The sequence below is a fragment of the Rhinatrema bivittatum genome, chromosome 1, assembly GCF_901001135.1.
Source record: "Rhinatrema bivittatum chromosome 1, aRhiBiv1.1, whole genome shotgun sequence".
NCBI classification, from domain to species: domain Eukaryota; kingdom Metazoa; phylum Chordata; class Amphibia; order Gymnophiona; family Rhinatrematidae; genus Rhinatrema; species Rhinatrema bivittatum.
In genome coordinates this window covers 787,139,933-787,162,015 of record NC_042615.1, presented here as the reverse complement: position 1 = coordinate 787,162,015, position 22,083 = coordinate 787,139,933, and the positions used below count along the sequence as shown (strand labels likewise).

Here is a 22,083-nt window from a genome sequence, read left to right as displayed (position 1 = left end):
CCAAGCCATTAGGGATAAGGCTTGTAGGTTGGGATGGCGCAGCCTGCCCTGATCCTGCGTGATGAGGTCTCCCCAGACTGACTGGTTCCTGTAGGAAAAGATCCTGCAAAAGCAGGAACCGAATCTGTCTCTGCCAATTCTGGGACCAAACAGCTTCTCCATTTTGTCAAGGAGCACCTGGACACCGTGTGAAGCCCTCAAGCACAAAATACATATCTGTGGGGTTCTGTAATGGACATAGTCCAAGGGCACTGGCGAAAGCCTGACACCATCAGAAAAAACAACCGAGTGGTTGATGGCCGGCGGCCACCGGAAGATGTATACAATTACACTGATGCCCACTAACTAGGGTCGGGAGATCAAGAGACCTGGCACCATGAACAGAGGAAAAAAAAAAAAAAAAACTTGACTCTATGGAAGTAGTTTTCCAGAAAAAAAAAACCACGCGAGCTCCACATCCTCGAGACGAAAGCTTCGTGGAAAAGAGAGACTGAAGAGGGACACCGCATGGATAGAGGCATACTCAGTGTGCCTAGTCAAAGTTCTAGAAACTCTGACAAAAGTTTTCCGTGCCGGGCTCCATCTGATGATGTCACCCATATGTGAAGACTACCATCCTGCTTGCCCTAAGAGAATGCCACAGAGCAACAAAGAAAAATGTATGTTAAAGTTACAGCGTACACATTAAGAGTCTTCAGGAAACTAGTCTCTGTTCTGATTCATTGACAGCCAAAACTGTGAGCTCTCTATTCTGACCAATGCCTTCACTCTCACAAGGACTATTTCTGGGGAATACTGCAGTGTGGAGCAATGCAAAATTTGCACAGAATTCCCTCGCCTTGCAGAATTTTACATTCTCCCAAAGAACTTGGCCAAAAAGCCAAGAAAACAATATAAAGAGTCACTAAGGTTCTTGCATACCCTATCTTTCTTGCTCCTCTTCAAATCAGTCCACACCAGCCTATAAAAGTGGTGGCAGCAATGGCTGTGGCTGCATTAGGGGCCAAAATTCCCAGGCGCCATGGCAGCTAGGATTTATTGAGCCCTAGATTAAGGTACAGTCAATAGAGAGAGATCACTTGCAGATGAGCTATTACTACTGTGGATAATACATTGGTTAATCCGCTATGAAATACCTCTGGCTGGTACCAGCTCCATTACTCATCTTGATCACTTTCATAGTTCATTTTTTCAAACAGGAAACCCATGGAAAGAATGGTTGGAGATCCTGTGTGGACTGTGAGCAGGCACCAGTTCACTGTCCTACAGAGTGAAAGGTTGCAACCAGATCTACTACAAGCAAGCAGTGCCTGCATACCTCTACCAGGACACTGATCAGCTGAGATGGGGGCGTCCTACATAAAAGGTTGCTCTCTGAGTTAGTGGTGGGTGTCTTTTTGCGGCATCCTAAGCACCACAGGCTCTGTTTTTACACTGGCAGGCTATTTCTTTCTGTATCTTTTTTCTTTAATTTAATTGGGATATTTCTTATTTTTATATTGAAAATAGAAAGTATCTGAATACAAAAGGACTTCATATGTGCAAAATCAGCACTTTAAAATGGGAAATATATCACTTGTCTTACCTGGAAATGCATATTTCTCTGACCTGCTGAGGTGTTAATGCAAAAATAAAAAATTTTTCTTGAAATCGCTGAATAGTGCTCTGCACTAGAAAAACAAATATAGGTTTATTAGTATATATTAACAAAATGTTTATGCTCCTAAATAACTATAAAGGCTATCCAGCCCAGCTAGGGTCTAACTATGGTGGTAGAGATGTACCATGGAAGAAGCAAAGAGAAAACAAGGGAAAAATAAGTGTTTTGTATTCCTCTACCTAAATCTCACTAGAAATCATAGTTCTCCATCAAATCCTATCATAATAACTGTCATACTTAAATGCTTTGCTTCTGAGGCTGGTTCAGTAGGATTTCTGCGCCTCATCATGCAAGAGGAACCTGAGCCCAGATCTTCTGCTCCCAGAGTTGGCGATGATTCAGGAGCAGCGTTCACAACCCCTTGGGTGGGCGGAAGGGATTGTTATTGCGCAATGACTAGTAACCAGAATTCGAGTCCATGATTGCAGGGTTCCAAAAAGTGTATGTTACTCACCAAGGACTGCTACTGTATGGGCTGAACTAAAGTAAGTTTTTTTTTTGGGGGGGGGGGGGGGGGGGGGGGGGGAGAAGGATGTAAAATAGGGGGGAAAAAATCCTTGGGTAGTTTTGAAGGAAGGCTTATGGTGCCAGATCCCAGCTCTGTTCTGAGATGGAAGCCCAAAAGGAACAGGAAGAAAACTACTGGGTCAAAAAACCTTTTGTTCGTCAGTATATATGTAGGATCACTGAATCTTGCAGAACTTGTTAACGCAATAAAATTCAGCTGCAATTTCTGAAAAGAAGAAACCACTTAAATATACAGCATTATGTACCACAAGAGTATAGAAATACTGGATATTACTGGTTTTAATACAAAACCTGAGATTACTTCAGTATCTAAATATTGGTAGTAGGCATCTCTCCTGCAATTTCATGGAAACGGGAAAACTGGCAAATTAGTGGATGCTGAAAACTTTACAATCAATTGGTCTGTTTCAAGCCAGAATATTTCATGGTTTATTTTAAAAGATTTATATATTCCACCCAGTGCAATATTCATTCACGAACAATGAACTATTCCAGCCTGAAACAAAGTTACCTGAAAAAAGAAAATCTGTTTAGGTACTTGGAGAATACTACACGTTCTAAGCCATAATTTTGTATATCTGATGAAACTGAGGCTTACCTAAACTTGTTGGTTTGATAAGGACATCAAGCACATCATAAAATGGGAGGCTTTTCAGCTGGACATCTGGATGCACGGGTGGAATCGGGGGAGATGGCTGCTGCATCTCAAAATGAGGCTTTGTTTCTTGAAGGAGTACAGAGCCAACAGGTGAAGAAGGGGAATGAGGCGTAACTGAAGTTGAAGGCAGCGAGTGGATACCAGCTACAGCCAGATCAGAGTCGATGGGAGATTTCTTATCGAAAGTGAAAACAGATGATTTTACAGCAGACAAGTTAGAGAAACCTTCAATTGTCCTCGGGTACCGACGTCTGTAGAGTTCTCTAATTTTAATTTGAACTGCTGGGCTACAGCCACTCTTTAATAAATGCAATGCCCTCATCACAAGGTCATGTTTTCGTCCACTTTTATTACGTCCAGCGAAGCCCAACAAAACCTGAAGTTCTGAAACCCGAAAACTTGATACCATATTCTAAAGGAGAAGGAAAAAAATAAAGTGGCATGACCTTAAAAGATTAAATAATGTATATGCTAAGAGAATATATGTTCATTAAGTTACATCAAGTAATGCATCTAAATAACCAAAAGGCTGCAAGCCAACATACCTAACAGAATGTTACTTTTATAAAACAAGGTATGAGATCTATTAGAGAAGAAAAGCCCTTAGGAAAACTGTGCAAATGCTATGCATGTAAAATTACACACACACATACTACATGTGCAGTTTTACATGTATAAGGGACAGGCATTACAGGGGTAGTGTCAGGGTGGGGCTGAGACTTAAGCACATACTTTATTTTAAAAAGTATATGCATAAATTATCCCAGCAAAACTGCGTGCAAACAACTGCACATAGTGTTGCCAAGATAACTTTCACAATAGACTTAGGGCATGTAAATCCGCTTTGAAAACTGGTGTTATTTATGCACATATTTGCTAGTTAATATATGTGCAATGTTACAAAATTATCCCCCCAGGAATTGCATTGTTGGATTTATTATCTTTAGTATCCTGATGCAGTTGGCTGATTGTGAAAAATGTTTCTCCAAAGAGGAGTTTACACTTCACAAAGAGGAAGTTATTTTGTGTCTGTATAAGTTTATTTATTCATTTTATAAAAATGTCTTGAGTATACAGCTAATATTTGAAAAATCTAGTCTGATAGAAAGGAAAAGACATTTTGATTGGCTATTTTTCCCCTAGAGATAAAGGAAAGGGAGATGAGGTAGTGTATTTGGATTTCAAGAAGCCATTTAAAAGTTCCCCATGAAAGACTTAAGAAAATTTTAAAAAGTCATGAGATAGGAGGCAATGTCCTTTTGGCTAAACAATAGGAAAATAGAGAGCAGGATTAAATGGTCAGTATTCTCAGTAAAGAAAGGTAAACTGTGGAGTGCCTTAGGGAGCTTTCTTGGACCGGTGTTATTTAATATATTTATAAATGATCTGGAAAGGGGAACGGATGAGTGCAGGGATCAAATTTGCAGATGACACAAAATTAAGAGTTGTTAAATCACAAGCAGATTGTGATAAACTACAGGAGGACCTTGTGAGACTGGAAGACTGGGCAACCAAATGACAGATGTAATTTAATGCAAACAAGACTAAAGTGATGCAAATAGGAAAAAGTAACCCACGATGTAGTTACACAATATTAGGTTCCATATTAGAAGTTACCACACATTAAAAAAAAGATCTGGGTATCATAGTGGACGATACACTGAAATTGGCTCAGTCTGCTGCAGCAGTCAAAAAAGCAAACAGGATGTTAGGAATTATTAGGAAAGAAATAGTGAATAAAATAGAGAATGTCATGGTACCTCTGTATCGCTCCATGGTTAGACCACACCTTGAGTGCTGTGTGCAATTCTGGTTGCCGTAACTCAAAAAATATATAGTTGCACTGGAAAATGTTTAAAGGACGACCAAAATGATAAAGGGGATGGAACAGCTCCCCTATGAGAAAAAACTAGAGGTTAGGGCTGTTCAGCTTGGAGAAGAGACTGCTGAGGGGTGATATGATAGAAGTCTATAAAATCATGAGGACCAGAATGAGTAAATGTGAATCAGTTATTTACTTTTTCAGATAATACAAGGACTGGGGGGGGGGGGGGGCCACTCCATGAAGTTAGCAAGTAGCACATTTAAAACAACTTTGTGATCTATAGTGGATGTCTTTAGAAATCTGCAGTATGCAGTTATGCTATCTGCATGGAGAATGTTGCAGCTATTGTGACCAGGAGAGTATCAGCTAGTAGCTGTTCAATGTTCTTTAATCTGCTCAGAAAGTGTTGGGTCTTCTGCGAAGCTATTTGCATTGTATATTAAGGCTTTGTGATATCCAAATATTTCCTTTAAAACACATATATAGTAACATAGCAATGACTGCAGAAAAGGACCAGATGATCCATCCAGTCTGCCCAGCAAGCTTCTCATAGTAATATTTACCATGCTGTGTAGGTCACCCCAGGCTTCTCTTAAGGGTAGTCTGTGCAGTTACCCCCAATCCTTTTAAGGGTAGAAATAGTTACAATAAAAAGCCAAACCCATAAAAAATTATTGCTAGCAACAGTTTTACTAGTTGAGGAGCCTTCCAGTACCAGATATGATTGATCTGTCTGGGTTCCTGGATTTTAGATGTTAGAGAATAATTCGGTCTCTATGCTTGTGCAGTCTTTAATCTGACTGCTGAGATCACCAACGGTAGTTCAGTTAGTATACATCTGTGTTGCTTCAGAGCTAAGTCTTACTGCTGTTGGATCCCATTTTAGTTGTTGAATATAGTATCAATTTTTTATTTTTTACTCCAATTTGACTTATACCTCATTGACATACAGAACTGAATCAGCATCTGGACTTGAGCCCAGCAATACTTTCCCATGACTGTTGCCCTCTTCTCCATTTGTGTGTGATTTTATTTCATTCATTTTGAAAAAGTAAATTATTGGACAGACTCAGTTCAGAGAATAGCTATCAAAATGATATAGGAAGACTTATGAGGAAAGATGAAGGATCTAAATATGTATACTCTGGAAGAGGTGCAGGGGAGCTACAATACAGACCCTTCAGATATCTGAAAGCTTTTAACAATGCACAAGCCTCAATCCTTTTCCGGTGGAAAGCAAACAGTAGAACTAGAAGTCATGAAATGAAACTCCGGGTGGGGATGACTCAGAACCTACATCAGGAAATATTTCTTCATGGAGAGGGTGGGGGATGCTTGGAATGCCCTTCCATGAAGTGGTGGTAATGAAAACAGTGAACTAATTAAAAACGGTATGGGGTCAACATTGTGGATCCCTAAAGGCTAGAGGTGGAAATGAAGAAAAGGATACATGGGGTAACATGTATGGAGTGCCAACTACTATCCCTAACAGAAGTCATGGGGATTACTACCCTTAATCAATTAGCTTTTATGATTTTGACACAACTGCAACATCGCTCTCCACTTTGATAGTAGGAAGGAAAGGGGGGGGGGGGGGGGGGGAATTAGTTTCAGATGACAGTCAATGCTGGGCCCTGATTTTTATGGTCTGAGATACAGATATGCAAACATTAGGGAAAAAATGCAGGACTGCTTCTACGGAAAAGTCCAAGGAGCACTGTCTGAATCAAGGACGCTCACCTGTAAAAATGTTGCTAGCAGTAATTCTGTTATGGGCTTCACAGTGTTGGTTCTGATACTAGTACCTGTAACATAAGGCTTGGGGATAACTGGCACAGAGCAGCAGTTACTACCATAAGAAACTTTCTGGGCATACTGGATGGACCATTTGATCTTTTTCTGCCATCATTACTATGTTACTATATTAAATATGCTCATCTCTATGGGTAAAGCAATACTTTAACCTGCAGAAGTACCTTTGAAAAGTACCCTCAAAGTTAAAATGATCATACAGTTCAAAACTCACATAGGACTTAGCAGAAACTTGGATTTTTTTTTTTTAACTCACTACCAGAAACAATCCCACTCCCTCGTTATCACCTTCCTGCCATTCTAAAAATGACCCCCTCCCTTTCCCACTATCATTGTAATATAATCTGAGATTTGCTTGTATTATCTGGCAATGTCACTTTTTACTCCGACTTGCTCTATTTGGACCTGAGAAAGGGTTAAATCCTGAAAGCTAGCCAAGAAATGTATTGCTGGCCAATAAAAAGGGACCACCTTATATTGCTTATATTTGTCTACCTTTATTTCTATGCATTCAAGTGTACTAACATAGCAACCACTACTCCTAGGGGAATTCTGCACAAAAAAATGTTACTCTGCAAACTTTATATTGGTCAAAATAACACAATTTACATGACAGTCTAAAGTTACTACATTTTAAATTAATACAGAAAAAAAATTACTTAAAAGATGCAGAATTTTAAATATTTTGAGCAGAATTTCCCTAGAAATTCACTGTAAGAGTGTCCCTTCCACTCACTCTCCCTACTCCCCTGGCCACTTTGCCCTCAGGCCCCAACTCCTCCACCTGCCAGTATCTCTCCCCTCCACCTCTAGGCTCAACCCCATCCACTATTGCCAGTCCCAGAGTTTGACCCCGTTCTCAGTAATGCCCCTCACACAGGCTCCCTCTGTCCCACCCTCTCTCACACATACCCACAGAAGCTCCCTTTCTCTCTCACATACATCCTCACACAGGCTACATGTCTCTCTCACGCACCCCTTCACACAGGCTCTCACACATACAAAATCCCTTCACACAGGCTAGCACCTTCACATACACGATCCCTTTTTCTCCCAATCTCACACACATACACACTCCTTCACAATCTCCTCATATAGGCTCCCTCTCTCTGAAACCCATACTCTAGCATCCCCCCCCCCCCACTCTCTTACCTCCCATGCTCTCTCACACCCTCCCCTCTCCCACATCCACTGTCTCACCGGAGCCTTCCATCTTCGCCGTGAGCAGCGCACACTCCATTCACGGCACATGGGGCTTTCCATCTTCGCTGCGAATGGCATGCGTCCTGCGGCACACGCAGGCCTTTGTCTTCGCGCACTCTGTTCACGGCATGCCGGGGTCTCCTCTGCTATTTTCTGTGCAGAATGTGGGGGGTGAGGGGGGGGGGGGGGAGTTCTGCACTCCACAGTAGCGCAGAATTCCCCCAGGACTAAACCATACTACCTCTCACCCTAGAGATGGTCATTTTAGAGCATGCTTGGAGTACACATGTAGGGCAATGTGGGGATGTTTGCTGTGACTTTCTTCATACAATGCTCATTAGTTAAGACTTCTTGGTTAAAATAGACAATGCACTGGCTCTACTTTAGTGGGTAATTTTATAACAGCCTGCACTGCAAAGTCCGCAGGTAATTTTTACCCATGAACTTTGCTTCAATTTTCAAAGTGAAAGTGCTGCATGGTTTCACTGAAAATTCTCAGGAAAAATCTGTGCACATTTATACCTAATTTTTTTTATTTTTTATTTTGCATTTTCAGATATAATCCAATGTAGAGATTACTTACCTGATAATCTCCTTTTTCTTAGTGTATGCAGATGGACTCAGAACATCTGCATATGTGTGCTCGTACTAGCAGTTGGAGACGGATCTGACGTCAGCACGGGTACATATACCCCCACAGGAAGTGTAGCAATTCAGTAATCTTCCTTGCAAAAGCTGTAGCTGACCGATCGATTGAATGAACAGGATTACCCTGACCGATTGATAGCAGCTGGAGACCGCCAGTGTTCTCAACCAGAAGGTGTCTACACCCGGCAGGGTGGATGCCCTATAAGAAAACATGGCTTACAGTGAGTCGGTGAATCCCCATGTATGCCGGCAGCCGGGCGGGATGCTGAGTCCATCTGCATACACTAAGGAAAACGAGATTATCAGGTAAGTAATCTCTACATTTCCTAGCGTGTAGCAGATGGACTCAAAACAAGTGGGATGTACAAAAGCTGCTCCCGGACTGGGCGGGAGGTTGCCCGAGGACAGTTTAGGATTGCCCTCGCGAATGCTGTGTCCTCCCTGGCCTGGACGTCCAGACGGTAGAATCTGGAGAAGGTATGGAGGGAGGACCACGTCGTAGCTTTACATCTCTGCAGGCGACAGCATCCTAATTTCTGCCCAAGAGGCTGCTTGCGCTCTGGTAGAGTGAGCCTTGACCCGTAGAGGTGGTGGTTTCCCTTCTACGTAGGCTGCCTTAACTTTTTTGATCCCGCGGGCGATGGCTGCCTGTGAGGCTGCTTCCCCTTGCTTCTTCCCGCTGTGTAGGACGAACAGGTGGTCCGTCTTTCGTACTGCTTCTGACATTTCCAGGTATCTGGACAGCAACCTGCCGATGTCTAGATGGCGCAGTATTCGACCTTCTTCAAACCATCTGTGGTTGGCAAGGATATGGTTTGGTTGAGGTGAAAGGGTGAGACTACTTTGGGTAAGGAAGGAACCGTGCGAAGATGGATAGCCTCTGGAGTGATTCTGAGAAACGGATCACGGCAGGACAGTGCTTGTAGCTCTGAAATGCGGCGTGCTGAACACACAGCCAGCAGGAACACCATCTTCAAGGTTAGCACACGGAGAGACAGGCCTCGAAGGGGTCTGAAAGCAGATCCCGCTAGGAATGCCAACACTAGGTTGAGGTTCCACAGGGGCACTGGCCACTTCAGTGGCGGACGAATGTGTTTGACTCCTTTCAGGAAACGTGAGACGTCTGGGTGTTTGGCAATGGTGTTGCCGCCACTCCTGGGACCGTAACAAGACAGCTCTGCCACCTGAACCTTGATGGAGCTAAGGGACAGACCTGTCCGAAGTCCATCTTGCAGGAAATCCAAGATGATAGGGATTTTAGCGGCATGTGGATTGGTGCTGTGAGAGTGTCGCACCAGGCTTCAAAAACTCTCCAGACCCTTATATATGTGAGTGATGTGGAGAACTTGCGTGCTCGGAGAAGTATATCTATTACCGGCTTCGAGTATCCCCTTTTCTTCAGTCTAGCCCTCTCAATGGCCAGACCGTAAGAGAGAATTGAGCTGGATCCTCATGGAGGATGTTACCTTGCCGCAGCGGGTCCCTGTGTGGAGGCAGGGGTAGGAGGATTCCCTGCCAGTAATCTTCTCATGTCGGCATACCAGGGTCTTCTTGGCCAATCCGGGGCCACTAGAAGAACTAGGCCTCTGTGCTGCCGAATCTTGTGTAGGATGGCGCCCAGCAGGGGCCATGGAGGAAAGGCATATAGCAGGATCCCCTGAGGCCATGGCTGTACTAGGGCATCGATCCCCTGGGATAGCGGATCCCGCCTGCGGCTGAAATATCTGGGTACTTGAGCGTTGGACCTGTCTGCTAATAGGTCCATGCCCGGCGTCCCCCACTGATCCACAATCATCTGGAAAGCTGTGGGCGACAGCTGCCATTCTCCTGGATTTAGGCTCTCTCTGCTGAGGAAGTCTGCCGTGGTGTTGTCCTTCCCGGCGATGTGAACGGCGGAGATGTCCTGGAGATTCGCTTCCGCCCAAGTCATCAGGGGGGCTATTTCTAGGGATACCTGTTGGCTTCTGGTTCCGCCCTGTCGGTTGATGTATGCCATCGTGGTGGTGTTGTCTGACATCACTCTTGACCGCTCTGTTGCGAAGTCTGTGGGCAAATCGCAGGCACGCTAGCCTGACTGCCCGTGCCTCTAGTCGGTTGATGTTCCATCTTGACTCTTCTCTGTTGCACCGCCCTTGGGCAGTGAGTTCTTCGCAGTGCGCTCCCCATCCATTCAGGCTGGCATCTGTAGTGAGCAGGGTCCAGGTTGGGGAGGACATTCTCGACCCCTGGCTCATGTGGCCGGGCTGCAACCACCACCGTATCTGATTCTGCACTCTGGCTGGTAGAGGTAGGTGTGTGGTGTAGTTCTGTGATTGTGGGCTCCACAGAGATAGGAGGGCGCGTTGTAATGGTCTCATATGAGCTCGCGCCCATGGTATCACCTCCAGAGTGGATGCCATAAGGCCAAGGACCTGTAAATAATCCCAAGCTGTGGGCCGGGTGGCGCTCAGCAGGGCCTGCAGATGGTTCCAGAGCTTTGATCTTCTCTTGAAGGTCAAGCTGACCTTGTCTTCCTGGGTGTCGAATCGGAACCCTAGGTATTCCAGCGACTGAGAAGGCTGTAGGGAACTCCTGTTCAAGTTTACTACCCATCCAAGACTTTCCAGAAGAGCAATAACTCTGTTGGTTGCCTGGTGGCTCTCCTCCGGTGACTTCGCCCTGATCAGCCAATTGTCCAGGTAGGGATGGACGAGAATTCCTTCCCTCCTGAGTGCCGCCGCCTCTACTACTATTACCTTGGTAAAGATCCGCGGCGCGGTGGCTAACCCAAAGGGTAAAGTTCGGAACTGGAAGTGTTGATTCAGGACTTTGAAGTGTAAATAGCGCTGGTGATCCCGATGGATTGGGATATGCAAGTAGGCTTCCGACAGATCTAGGGAGGTGAGAAACTCCTCTGGCTGTACCGCATTCTTGACAGACCGCAGAGTTTCCATGCAAAAGCTGGGGACCCGTAGGTGTCGGTTGACTGACTTGAGGTCCAGGACGGGCCTGAAAGTGACCTCCTTCTTGGGTACTATGAAATAAATGGAATAATGCCCAGGATTTATCTCCCCTGCAGGCACTGGGATTATGGCTTTTAGGGCCAGGAGCCTCTGCAAGGTAACTTCTAATGCAGTCTTCTTGAGAGGTGAACAAGGAGATTCCACAAACCTGGCTGGCGGAAGCCGAAGAAAATCCAGGTAATACCCTTCTCGGATGATGGCAAGGACCCACTGGTCCGAAGTGATCTCGACCCACCTGCGGTAGAAGAGGGTTAGTCTGCCCCCTATGGCTGCTACCCCCGGATGGGTCGGTTGATTGTCATTGTGAATTGCGGCTGGGACCAGAACCTGAGCCGGTTCTCCTCTTGCTGTGCTTAGCCCGAAAGGGCTGGTTCCTGGCCTGAGAACGAGGTGCTTGGTAGCGAGCCCTGTAAGGGTTGAAGCGCTGAGAGTTTCTACCTCTGGGTGGTCTAGAAAAGGAACGCTGGCTCCTCCTTAATCTGTCTTCTGGTAGATGAGGTAATGGAGAAGCACCCCATTTATTAGCCTATTTCTCGAGATCGTCGCCAAACAGTAGGGATCCCCTAAAGGGCATTCTTGTGAGGTGAGTCTTGGAGGAAGAGTCGGCCGCCCAATTACGTAGCCAGAGCTCTCTCCTGGCTGCCACTGATGACGACACTCCCTTGGCTGCTGTACGGACGAGGTCGGAGGCTGCGTCAGTGAGGAATGAGAGAGCTGATTCCATGTCTTCTCCCGGGATGTTGTTCCTGTTTATCGCAAGCCAGAAACACGTTACCACGGTGCAGCAGGTCGCAATTCGTAGGGACATGGCTACCTCAAAGGCTTGTTTCAGAATGGTGTCCATGCGCCGGTCATGTGCATCCTTGAGGGCCGCTCCCCCCTCAACCGGAATGGTGGTGCGCTTCACAACTGCGTTAACTATGGCGTCTACCTTGGGGCACGCCAGCAGCTCCTTGGCGGCCGGGTCCAGAGGGTACATGCCTGACAAGGCCCGACCCCCTTTAAATGCAGCCTCCGGCGCAGTCCATTCCAGATCGATTAGCTGCTGTGCAGCTTGCAGGAGGGGAAAAAGAGGGCCTTCGTCAAAGGACTCACCAAACAGGAGGTTCATTGTAGGGTCCCCTGGGGTGTCCTGGCCCGGAATAGCCAGTTCTGATAGGCATTGTGAGACCAGGCCTGGAAGATCCTCTTTCTGAAAGAAGCGTCTCATGGTCCGATAGGGTTCTATCTCCGAGGGAAGTTCTCCCTCCTCAGGGGGGCTCCTCATCTTCCTCGGAGCAATCCGAATCCCCATAAGTGGGGCTTCCGGGTGGCGAGTGGCCGTGCCTAGGCCTCGAGGGTCCAGGGGCCGGATCATCCGGAACAGAAAAGGCCATTCAAGGAGCAGATTGCATCTGGAGAAAGGCGTGGATCCCCTTGAATAATTCCACCCAGGAGAGTGAGGCCGGATCTGGCCGTAGGGGCACCAGGTCTCTCGGGTTCCCTGGCTGCTCACCGCGGCCTGCGAAGTCCAGAGTGTTCCTTGAGGAACCGCTGGGCTGGGACCGGTCCTGTCCTGGAACTCCCATGGCCTCCTCACATTGGGCACATAGTGAGTCTGCTTCCTCGCTCTGTGTGGCTCTGAGGTTGCATGCTGAGCAGAGGCTTAGAGCTCTTATGCCTGATTCTGGAGGTGCCGGCTCTGCAGGCGTATGGGCTCTCTTATGCTCCATACGCTTTGCAATATGGATCGCCTACTAATATGCGCCTATCAAGCTGCCCTTAGCTGTATGCGCCTATGAACGGGCGCCTTATGGACGTGCGCCTCCCAACGGCGTCTTATGAGCGTGCGCCTATAATGTGCGCCTATCAACAGCGTCTTATAAATGTGCGCCTACCAACGGCGGCTTATGAACGTGCGCCTATGAACGTGCACCTATGAATGTGCACCTATGAACGGGCGCGTAACCTAGCGGCGTGCGCTTAGCAAGCCTGCGCCTATCCGCATGCGCTTAGCAACGGGCGCCTATCTCGGCGAGCGTACCGCAACGTGCGTCTAAGTGGCGAAGGCAGGTAAAATGGCGACCTCCTTGGCGGGCTGCCATGTAGGCAGGCCCCGCAAATCCACACTTCCTCGAAGACCACAGTAAAGATGTACGCCTTACCTTGTCTTCGGCGCTTCCCGGCTGCGACCCGGGCGGTCTCCGGCTGCGGGGGGAGAGGGTAAGTACCTTCACCGCCACGCTAAAGGAAGTACACCCGCTGCCTCTAGGCCGCGCCCTTCTCACTTGGGGGCTAGGTCCCTGCCGCGAGTCAGCCACCGGACCAAGGCTCCTACCTCCGAGGGACCACGGAAGTCAGCTCGGGAAACTCAACTGGGGGAGGGACAGACTGGTATCACCGCAGGAGTGCGGGGCTCGTCTTCAATAGATTTCTTCTAGTAATTTAGTCGTTAGAATTTGGAAACACGCTCAGCGAGCGTGAGGTAGCTCCAAACTGCTTTGGAGACGGAAATTACTGAATTGCTACACTTCCTGTGGGGGTATATGTACCGTGCTGACATCAGATCCGTCTCCAACTGCTAGCACGAGCACACTATACCCACTTGTTTTGAGTCCATCTGCTACACGCTAGGAAATAAAGGTTTCAAAACAGCTTATGAACAGAACATCCAACAATTAAAAACTAAAAAATTAAAAATTTTCCTAATACCAATAAAATATCTTAAAACAGCAGACATCACAAAATACCCAATAATTAAAATGGCAGCCAATCAAGAAAAATAAGCTTAAAAAGTCACCTTTACGTATCCTCTCCAAACAACTCTCCTACTCCTTTCCCTTGCAGGCCAACAGCACAACCAGATACAGCATTAGCTGCTGAAGCTCTGTCTTCACAGTCCTCTTCCTTAGGGCCCACAGTCACACACACACACAGTCATTTCTCTGACCAGTCCGTCTCTCACACACACCTGTCATTTCCCTGACCAGTCCATCTCACACAGAAACACACACACATACAAATCAGTCATTTAAGAACATAAGAAAATGCCATACTGGGTCAGACCAAGGGTCCATCAAGCCTAGCATCCTGTTTCCAATAGTGGCCAATCCAGGCCATAAGAACCTGGCAATTACCCAAACACTAAGAAGATCCCATGCTACTGATGCAATTAATAGCATTGGCTATTTTCTAAGTCAGCTTAATTAATAGCAGGTAATGGACTTCTCCTCCAAGAACTTATCCAATCCTTTTTTAAAACACAGCTACACTAACTGCACTAACCACATCCTCTGGCAACAAATTCCAGAGTTTAATTGTGCGTTGAGTAAAAAAGAACTTTCTCCGATTAGTTTTAAATGTGCCCCATGCTAACTTCATGGCGTGTCCCCTAGTCTTTCTACTATCTGAAAGCGTAAATAACCGATTCACATCTACCAGTTCTAGACCTCTCATAATTTTAAACATCTCTATCATATCCCCCCTTAGCCGTCTCTTCTCCAAGCTGAAAAGTCCTAACCTCTTTAGTCTTTCCTCATAGGAGAGCTGTTCCATTCCCCTTATCAGCGGCTGTGAAGTCTGCCGGCTAAATCACATTACTTTCTTGTTTGGAGATCTACTCGGTCCGTATTTGCAATTAAATAAAGCCAGCATTCTTCATCTTTGAGACTTTGGCACCTGGGTTCAGCCCAAAAAAAAAAAAAAAAAGACCCTTGGCAAGCTTCTGTTACACCCCGGCTGAGAAGTCAGCCGTTTGTTTCGAGAAGAATAGTGTGACTCTAGGAAGGCTACTTTGGGAGGCCCGAAAATTTTAAGGCATAACCATCTTTCACTACCTCTAGAACCTACTGGTCAGAGGTGATTTTGACCCACTTCTCGTAAAAAAAAAAAAAAAAAGGGGGGGGTCAGCCTGCCCCCTACCACCAGAGAGGCGTGAGCTGACCTGGCATCATTGGGACGGTTGCCCGCTCCGGCCCCCTAACCAGCACCACCTCTGGTGGATCCAAAAGGACTGTTGGCGACCCGACGGCTGCTTGGAACCTGAAAAGGCACCCTCTGCCTGTCCGAAAACATCTCAACTCGCGAAAACGCGGATGAGATGAATAAGGCTTCTTACTGCCCTTTTTGTCTTCCAGCAGTCTAAGGCCTTTGGTTTCATCCAGGGACTTTGTCAATTGATCCAGATCTTCTCCAAAAAGAAGCTTTCCCTTAAAAGGTAGATTACATAACTGAGTCTTGGACGACATGTCCCTCGGCCAGTTGCTCAGCCACAGGAGTCGTCATGTAGCAACCACTGAGGCCATACTCCTGGCCACCGTGTGCACAAGGTCATATAATGCATCCGCCACATAAGCCACGCCTGCTTCAAGACGTACCGCTTGATCAGGGGATAGCACTCCTGAGGATGTTGGCTCCTGCGGTTTCTGACTCCAAAATAAGCAGGTGCATTGCATCAAGCTGGCAAAAAAATGACCACCCAGAGGCCCAAGGCGGACCCCTCAAACATGCGCTTTAAAATGCCCTTCCAGCTTGCGATCCTGGACATACTTCACGTGTTGGCCGGGCCACCCGGAACCGCTGCCGCAGAGCAACCGATGGGAGTGCAGGAGAAAGGCAGAGATGGGCAGGCAGAGCATGTGAAATGCCGGTCTACAGAAAAAAGCTTGGCTGAAATTGCGATTCCCCCGTCGGGAGAAGCCTCCTGCACCTGCCCACACTGCTTCCACTCCCTTACCGCCCCCAACAACTCCGGAAGCCGGCCGCCCCCTGAACAACCCTCCAAGCCAATTACCCCAAACTGGAACCTCTCCACAGCCTCCGCAGAAGCAAATGCAGGCTTTTTTTTTTTTTTTTTTAAAGCTTTAACCAAAGAGAAAGAAGCAAAAATCCCCAGCGGGATACTTCCCTGGAGAGTCCAGGAGCAGGCAGGAAGCCTCGAGGCACAGAGTGAGCCAGTCCCCTGGCTATCAGGGGCCCCAGAAACAGCGAGCTGAAACTGCCAGGGGTATCCAACCCCCCATTCGCCCAGCTCGACCCAAGGGATGGCCCACCAATCGGAACCTAGCACCTCGGGGAGTTGCACTAGTTCACAAACGTCCCGGTCAGTCAAGACTGCAAAGTTTGCACTTCTACCATCTGCTGGAGATAGAGAAATACCGAGGGACTGCAGGTGGCACTCTCGGTTATGTAGCAGTGCCTCAAGGTTTTGTTCTCTGCCTCCATCTGCTGGTAGAGAGGTAAAAACCCCACTGGTCTGGAATGATCTGAGTATGTCCAGGAACTGAGGATGTGCACCAGATCAGTCAGTGGCACCACCGATGCCCCGCCAAAAACAAACAGGTTGTGTTGCTAGCACTCAGATGAAAATATGCAGAGATTCCAACAATGGCTCAAGGAGGGACAGTGCTGGTCCTGGTGTCATCACTGCATGCGCCTCTACAGCTCCGCCACGAACATCACTGATGGCAAGATCAACTGGGACCCATGAAGTGTAGCCACATCCTCTTTGGAACCGAAAGAAGGATCGGTGGCAGGCATCGGAACTGACTGAGACTGTTGCAAACCCTGGGTATTGATGGATGCTTGGCTCTCCTCACTACGTGGACAATTCAGGGGCATTACAGCAGATGCTGGTGCATCCCCATGCCTGGCACTATGCATTAATGGGGACAGATGCCAATGCTTCCAGGCATCGAGGGAAGTCTAAGATTAGTCCTTCCCCAGTGCTGACGATGAACCCAATGTCTTTGACCTGGGGCAGGTAGACAATGCTGCGTCTGGCACCCTTAGCAATTGATGTTGACAGAACAAACAATCATGCCAATATCGATGGCTCAGTATCCATCGGTGCAGCTCCTTGGTTCCTTGATGTCAATGGATTGGACTTCTCATACCTGAAGAGGTATTCCATCTTATTAAGCCGGATCTTACACCCTTTAGGGTGTCATCTGGACTCACTTGCTGCAATCCCAGACATTGTCCAATGCCCCCAAGCAGAGGAAACATCAATCATGGGGGTGCGTGATCAACAGTCTTGAGCACAGCTTAAAATCGGGAGGTGGACATGCTGACTCGAAACAAGAGACAAAATCTAACACTATGGCGGAGGCCCATGATGGCTTGCGGGTACCGGAGGTATGCCGCCCAGGGGAAAATGACTATGAATGGAAACTTACCCAAAACACCAAAAAACCTGGCTATCAACGATAATGTGAGAACTGAAAGGACCCCACATTGATGACGCTAAAAGAGAAAAAAATCCTGAACACTCTAAGAAGTTTGGGAAAGTTGAGAGACTCAAGTTACTACAACATGAGGCTATAACTTTTGACCTAAGTTTCCCAAGCCAAGGCTCCATCCAATATCATCCATGAATGAGGACTGCCATCCTGCTTGACTCAGAAAGAGACCAAAATGGCCTATCCAATCTGCCTAGCAAGGTTCATAGAATTGAAACTGCCACTCCAAGCACTTTAACCCCATGCCTTTCTTGGAAGCACAATATAATCATTTCAACGCGATTTGGGGTTGAACAAAACGTTCCATCCAGATTACCCCAGTGTTTTGTTTCTGTCTTCTTGCTTATTCATAGTGGATACCCTAAAACCCAAACGGGCTGGGTGTGTCCAGAGGACTGGGTTGAGAACCCCTGCTCTAAGGTACATGTTCAGGTCCTGAAGTGTCATCTCATGTCAGGAATATCTTTCCACATTTGCCTCACCTTTGGATAGCCAGCCACTTCCAAGCCCCTGGAGGTGTTGGGTAAGAAATTCTTTGGCCTGTGGGTCTCAGACTCTGGATCAGTTGCTCTCTGGCACAGGGCTCCTGGGTCAGATTTTCTGTCCCAGTAGCTCAGGGCTCTCTGACCTGGGATACTTTTTAAAAGTATTCTTTCAGCATACTTTATTACTTTTAAATAACATTTTTAGCACAGATGTAAATGTTTTTTAGTGGAAAGTTGTAAAACAAGAGATCATGATCAGAGGTTCAAATAGGGATAGAATCAGGAGTAATATTAGAAAATATTTCTTCATGGAAAGTGTACTGATACATACATCAGTCTTCTGGCAAAGGTGGTAAAGGCAAAAACAGTAGCAGAATTGAAGCTGAAATATTTGACAAAACATGTGGTCGATGTCTTATAACCTGTCTTCACAATAAAACCAATAATTACAAATTTAAAACAGTTTTCAAGATGGTTTATGCTAATGCTGAGGTACAATTGAACTTTTTAGCTAAAACTCATCTGTAATAGTGCAGTCAATGTTTTAACGGTTGTACAGTTTTAAGTGTTGCAGTGGTGGTGTATTGTTTTCATACTACTGTATTTGAGGCTGCTGCTTTCCAAGCCACTGATGTAAGGAACATAAAATCTGCACAAAAAATTAGCATTTTAATGACCGCACTAAAAATTTGCTTTACTGCTAATGTAGTTGGCCAATGATATGCATAATACACAGTAGCTAAAAAAAACTGCACATTTATGCCTTGGAGATATTTGAATGTATTGCATCCCTCAAGGATATAAATATTTAATATTTATTGTCAACATTACTAAAACTATCACCACAACTGAGCACCGCAGTCAACAGCCTCAGTAAAGGTCAAAGTCTGCACAGCTATGGAGACAAAATTAAGCTCTTATTCATAAAGACCGACCCCCCACAACAGGGTTGAGGCACACTGGTATGGCAGAGTGGAGAAGCCCACATTGCTACCTGCTCTGTTCATTTTGGTTTTCAGTGCTTTCAGTCCAGCAACTTTCATAAATAAATCCATTATAAAAATGTTTCAATTAAGAAAAATATATATTTGGGTTGTCTTCAAAAATAATCTCATCAGTTCTATCCCAGAGATTTGCTCCTGTGTATACAGGAGACCACCTCCAAATTTCACAGAATAAAGGTACTTGTGACTATTTGAGCATTTTAACAAAAGCATCTAAATCCAAGGCTATACAGTATAAGAAAGTGGAAAACATAATACATGGTGCTGCAATTCTAATGGCAACTGCTAGTGACATCAAATCTTATCAAGAATATAGTCATGACCACTATACTAAAACAATCGCCAAAAGACGCAATCACGTCTAGAATTTGTGAACCTACTTCCTTCATAAATTGCTTTTATGCATCATACTCTGTACTGAATGAGAATCAACGGTTGAGTTTTGTATTTTTATTAATTAATAAAAAAGTCTACTTCCTTTCTGTATTACAAGAACATCTATTTCATTTATAATTTAAACCAAAGAAATGCAGAACGGAAGCTCCCAGTTTAACACTGAGCCTTATTTCATGTTTACCTTTTATCAATTTTGCATTTCAATCTTAATTTTCCTGGGAGAGTTGAAGCAGTCTGCTCACAAGTAAATTTGTGTGAAGTTACTTTATTTTTTGTGTTTTACAGACCTAAAAAGGGAATGGGAGGACCAGAGCGCTCCCACCCGCAAAATACAAAAAAAAATCGCTAGACATTCAATCTGTGATAGAACCAGACTGGGTACCGGCCCTGCACTGTCCCACAGGCAACCAGTACAAGCCTGAAAATAAATCGATATAATCACCTTATAAGTCATACTACTATAAGAAATGTGAAACTAAAAACAATAATCATTGATTCACAAAACGCGTCAATATTAGATCCCAATAACCCCACAATAAATCCCAACCGCCTCCACGTTTAAAAACTGAGACGCACAGCAGCATTCGAAGGTTTCTCTTTTCGCTCCTCTTCATATCACCTTGGAAGAAATTATTATAGAATTGTGAACGGCGTGAAAAGCGTTTCTTTTCTTCCCAAGCGCGGGGAGGCGGCCAGTGGCAAAGGGCCCAGCGAACACCGTCAGACAACAGACAATGCTCCCCCAGCACTCCTACTGTACGACGGCGGCCAAGCGGGCCCCAACGTCTACGAGCGCTAAAAGCAGACCCGAACGGCGCCTAATGCAAGCAGGCAGGCAGGCTGGCTGACAGTCGGTGGCCTCTATCTCCCCCACAACTCCTTTAGGTCCCGCCCGTCCAAAGCTCCACCCTCCTTTGCAGGGCAGCCGTCGGACGCATCCCGCTCACCCTCAACTCCTCGAAATCCGCCATCTTTCACCGGCCGCTGCTGCTGCCGCCACAGCTACCACCTGCACCATCCTGCGCCGCGGCCGCCGGCGCCCAGGCCTCCCGTCACGTGACAGTGACGTGTGCGCGAGGGAGTCTCGCCCGCGCAGGCGCGTGATGGACACCGACCTGTAACGCTCTGTTTAGAGGGAGGGGGGCGCTGGTGAATCTGCCTGCTGTTGTCAAAGGTGAAGCATACCGGAAGACGATGTGATAAGAGATTTATAAAATCATGAGTGGGGTGGAACAATTAAATAGGGAACTGTTGTGGGCTGGGTCGAATAAGAAACGTATGGCTCTTTTTTTTTTTTTATTTATTTCCTTGATATTATAATGTTTAATGTGGGTTATTCTTATTTCATTTCATTGTATATTATTGTTATAATTAATCAAGATATAATTTAAAAAATAGGGAACTGTTATTTTCTCACATAGTACAAGGATTGGGGGATACTCTATGAAATTAAGGGATAGCAGATAGACAAGTTGCAGAAACGTTTTTTTCGCTTAAGGCATAATTAAACTGTGAAATTGGTTGCAGGAGGATGAGGTAAAGGCATCTAGCATAAAAGGGTTCTGGACAAAATCCTCGAAGAAGAAGTCTTTAAAAAATTATTAGCAAATAATCTCCAAAATGAAATCTCCTTCCCACCCTCTCTCACCATGCTTTTTTAGTCTACTTAAAGCAATAAAAAAAAACCATAGCCTTACCTATCGCCAACATTGTAAAGTATTCACTTGTCACCGACACATTACCGGATTCCTTAAAAATTGATGCTGTTACCTCCATTCCCAAAAAATAACTAATAATCCTGATTTTTCTGACTTTTGCCCCATCTCATCATTACCATTCCTTGCAAAAATAACTGAATTAGTTGTCTTAAAACAACTTATGGCTTTCCTTGACGAATGTTCGCTTCTGGATCATTTGGTTTCAGATCCATCTACAGTACAGAAATGCTTCTAATCTCCAGTACTGATATTATCCATTGTGGCTTTGAAGTATGAACCTCATATAGTTCCGTCTTCTTAGATCTCTCTGCTGCTTTCGACTCTAAATCACGAAATTCTACTCACTCGCCTCTCCAATCTAGGAATATCTGGAATGGTACATGTAACCGTCTGATTTTTAGTCAGAAAGGAGGCCCAGACAACTGATCCGTAAAGATAGACTTTTATTGCCAGCAAGATGCAGCTAAGGCAAAGGCTTAGTACAACTGCATGCCACGCCCCCTTAGGAGCTGGCTCTTATACATTCTACATTTCTTATCTCGAGCACATGCGTTCTACAAAACTGCTGAACAAGCATTTTCTAGCATGGTTTTCAAGTAGGTGTAGCTTATAATCAGACTTATTGTTTCGTCATTTAATTGACGGGTTAGACATTTTATAGCAGCAATCGTATTAATACAATACAAATTATCATCACAAAATGGTGGTGGGTTTCACCGAATGTCAGTGCGTAAGTACGTAATTGCGTAATGCATGCCATTGCGTTTCAAATGTTAGTACATTCAAGATGGCCGCGCGTTTCAATGCGTGTCACTGCTGGCAGTGTTAATCACAGGTTTTCAGGTTTTCTCATCCTTCGATCGTCCATAAAATTGAACTCCTTCATTCCCCCCTTTGATACTTCAACTTTGGTAGAAGGTGGAAGT

The 22,083-nt window shown here is 45.7% G+C and overlaps 1 protein-coding gene across 8 annotated transcripts in view; it reads right to left on the bottom strand.

Moving 5' to 3' along the window:
- The window catches only part of PIAS2 (protein inhibitor of activated STAT 2), a 150,705-nt gene extending 130,076 nt beyond the window's left edge, over positions 1-20,629 (bottom strand). For 3 of the 8 annotated variants that reach the window (XM_029580524.1, XM_029580588.1, XM_029580580.1), the window contains exons 1-3: positions 20,387-20,547; positions 2,787-3,258; positions 1,586-1,670 (exon numbers count right to left, since the gene is read on the bottom strand). In XM_029580524.1, the coding sequence (XP_029436384.1) occupies positions 1,586-1,670; positions 2,787-3,258; positions 20,387-20,410 (581 nt within the window). In that variant the 5' untranslated portion in view covers positions 20,411-20,547. The other 5 variants (XM_029580534.1, XM_029580572.1, XM_029580543.1 and 2 more) reach the window with 4 other exon arrangements.
- Between the last annotated feature and the right edge of the window lie 1,454 nt (positions 20,630-22,083).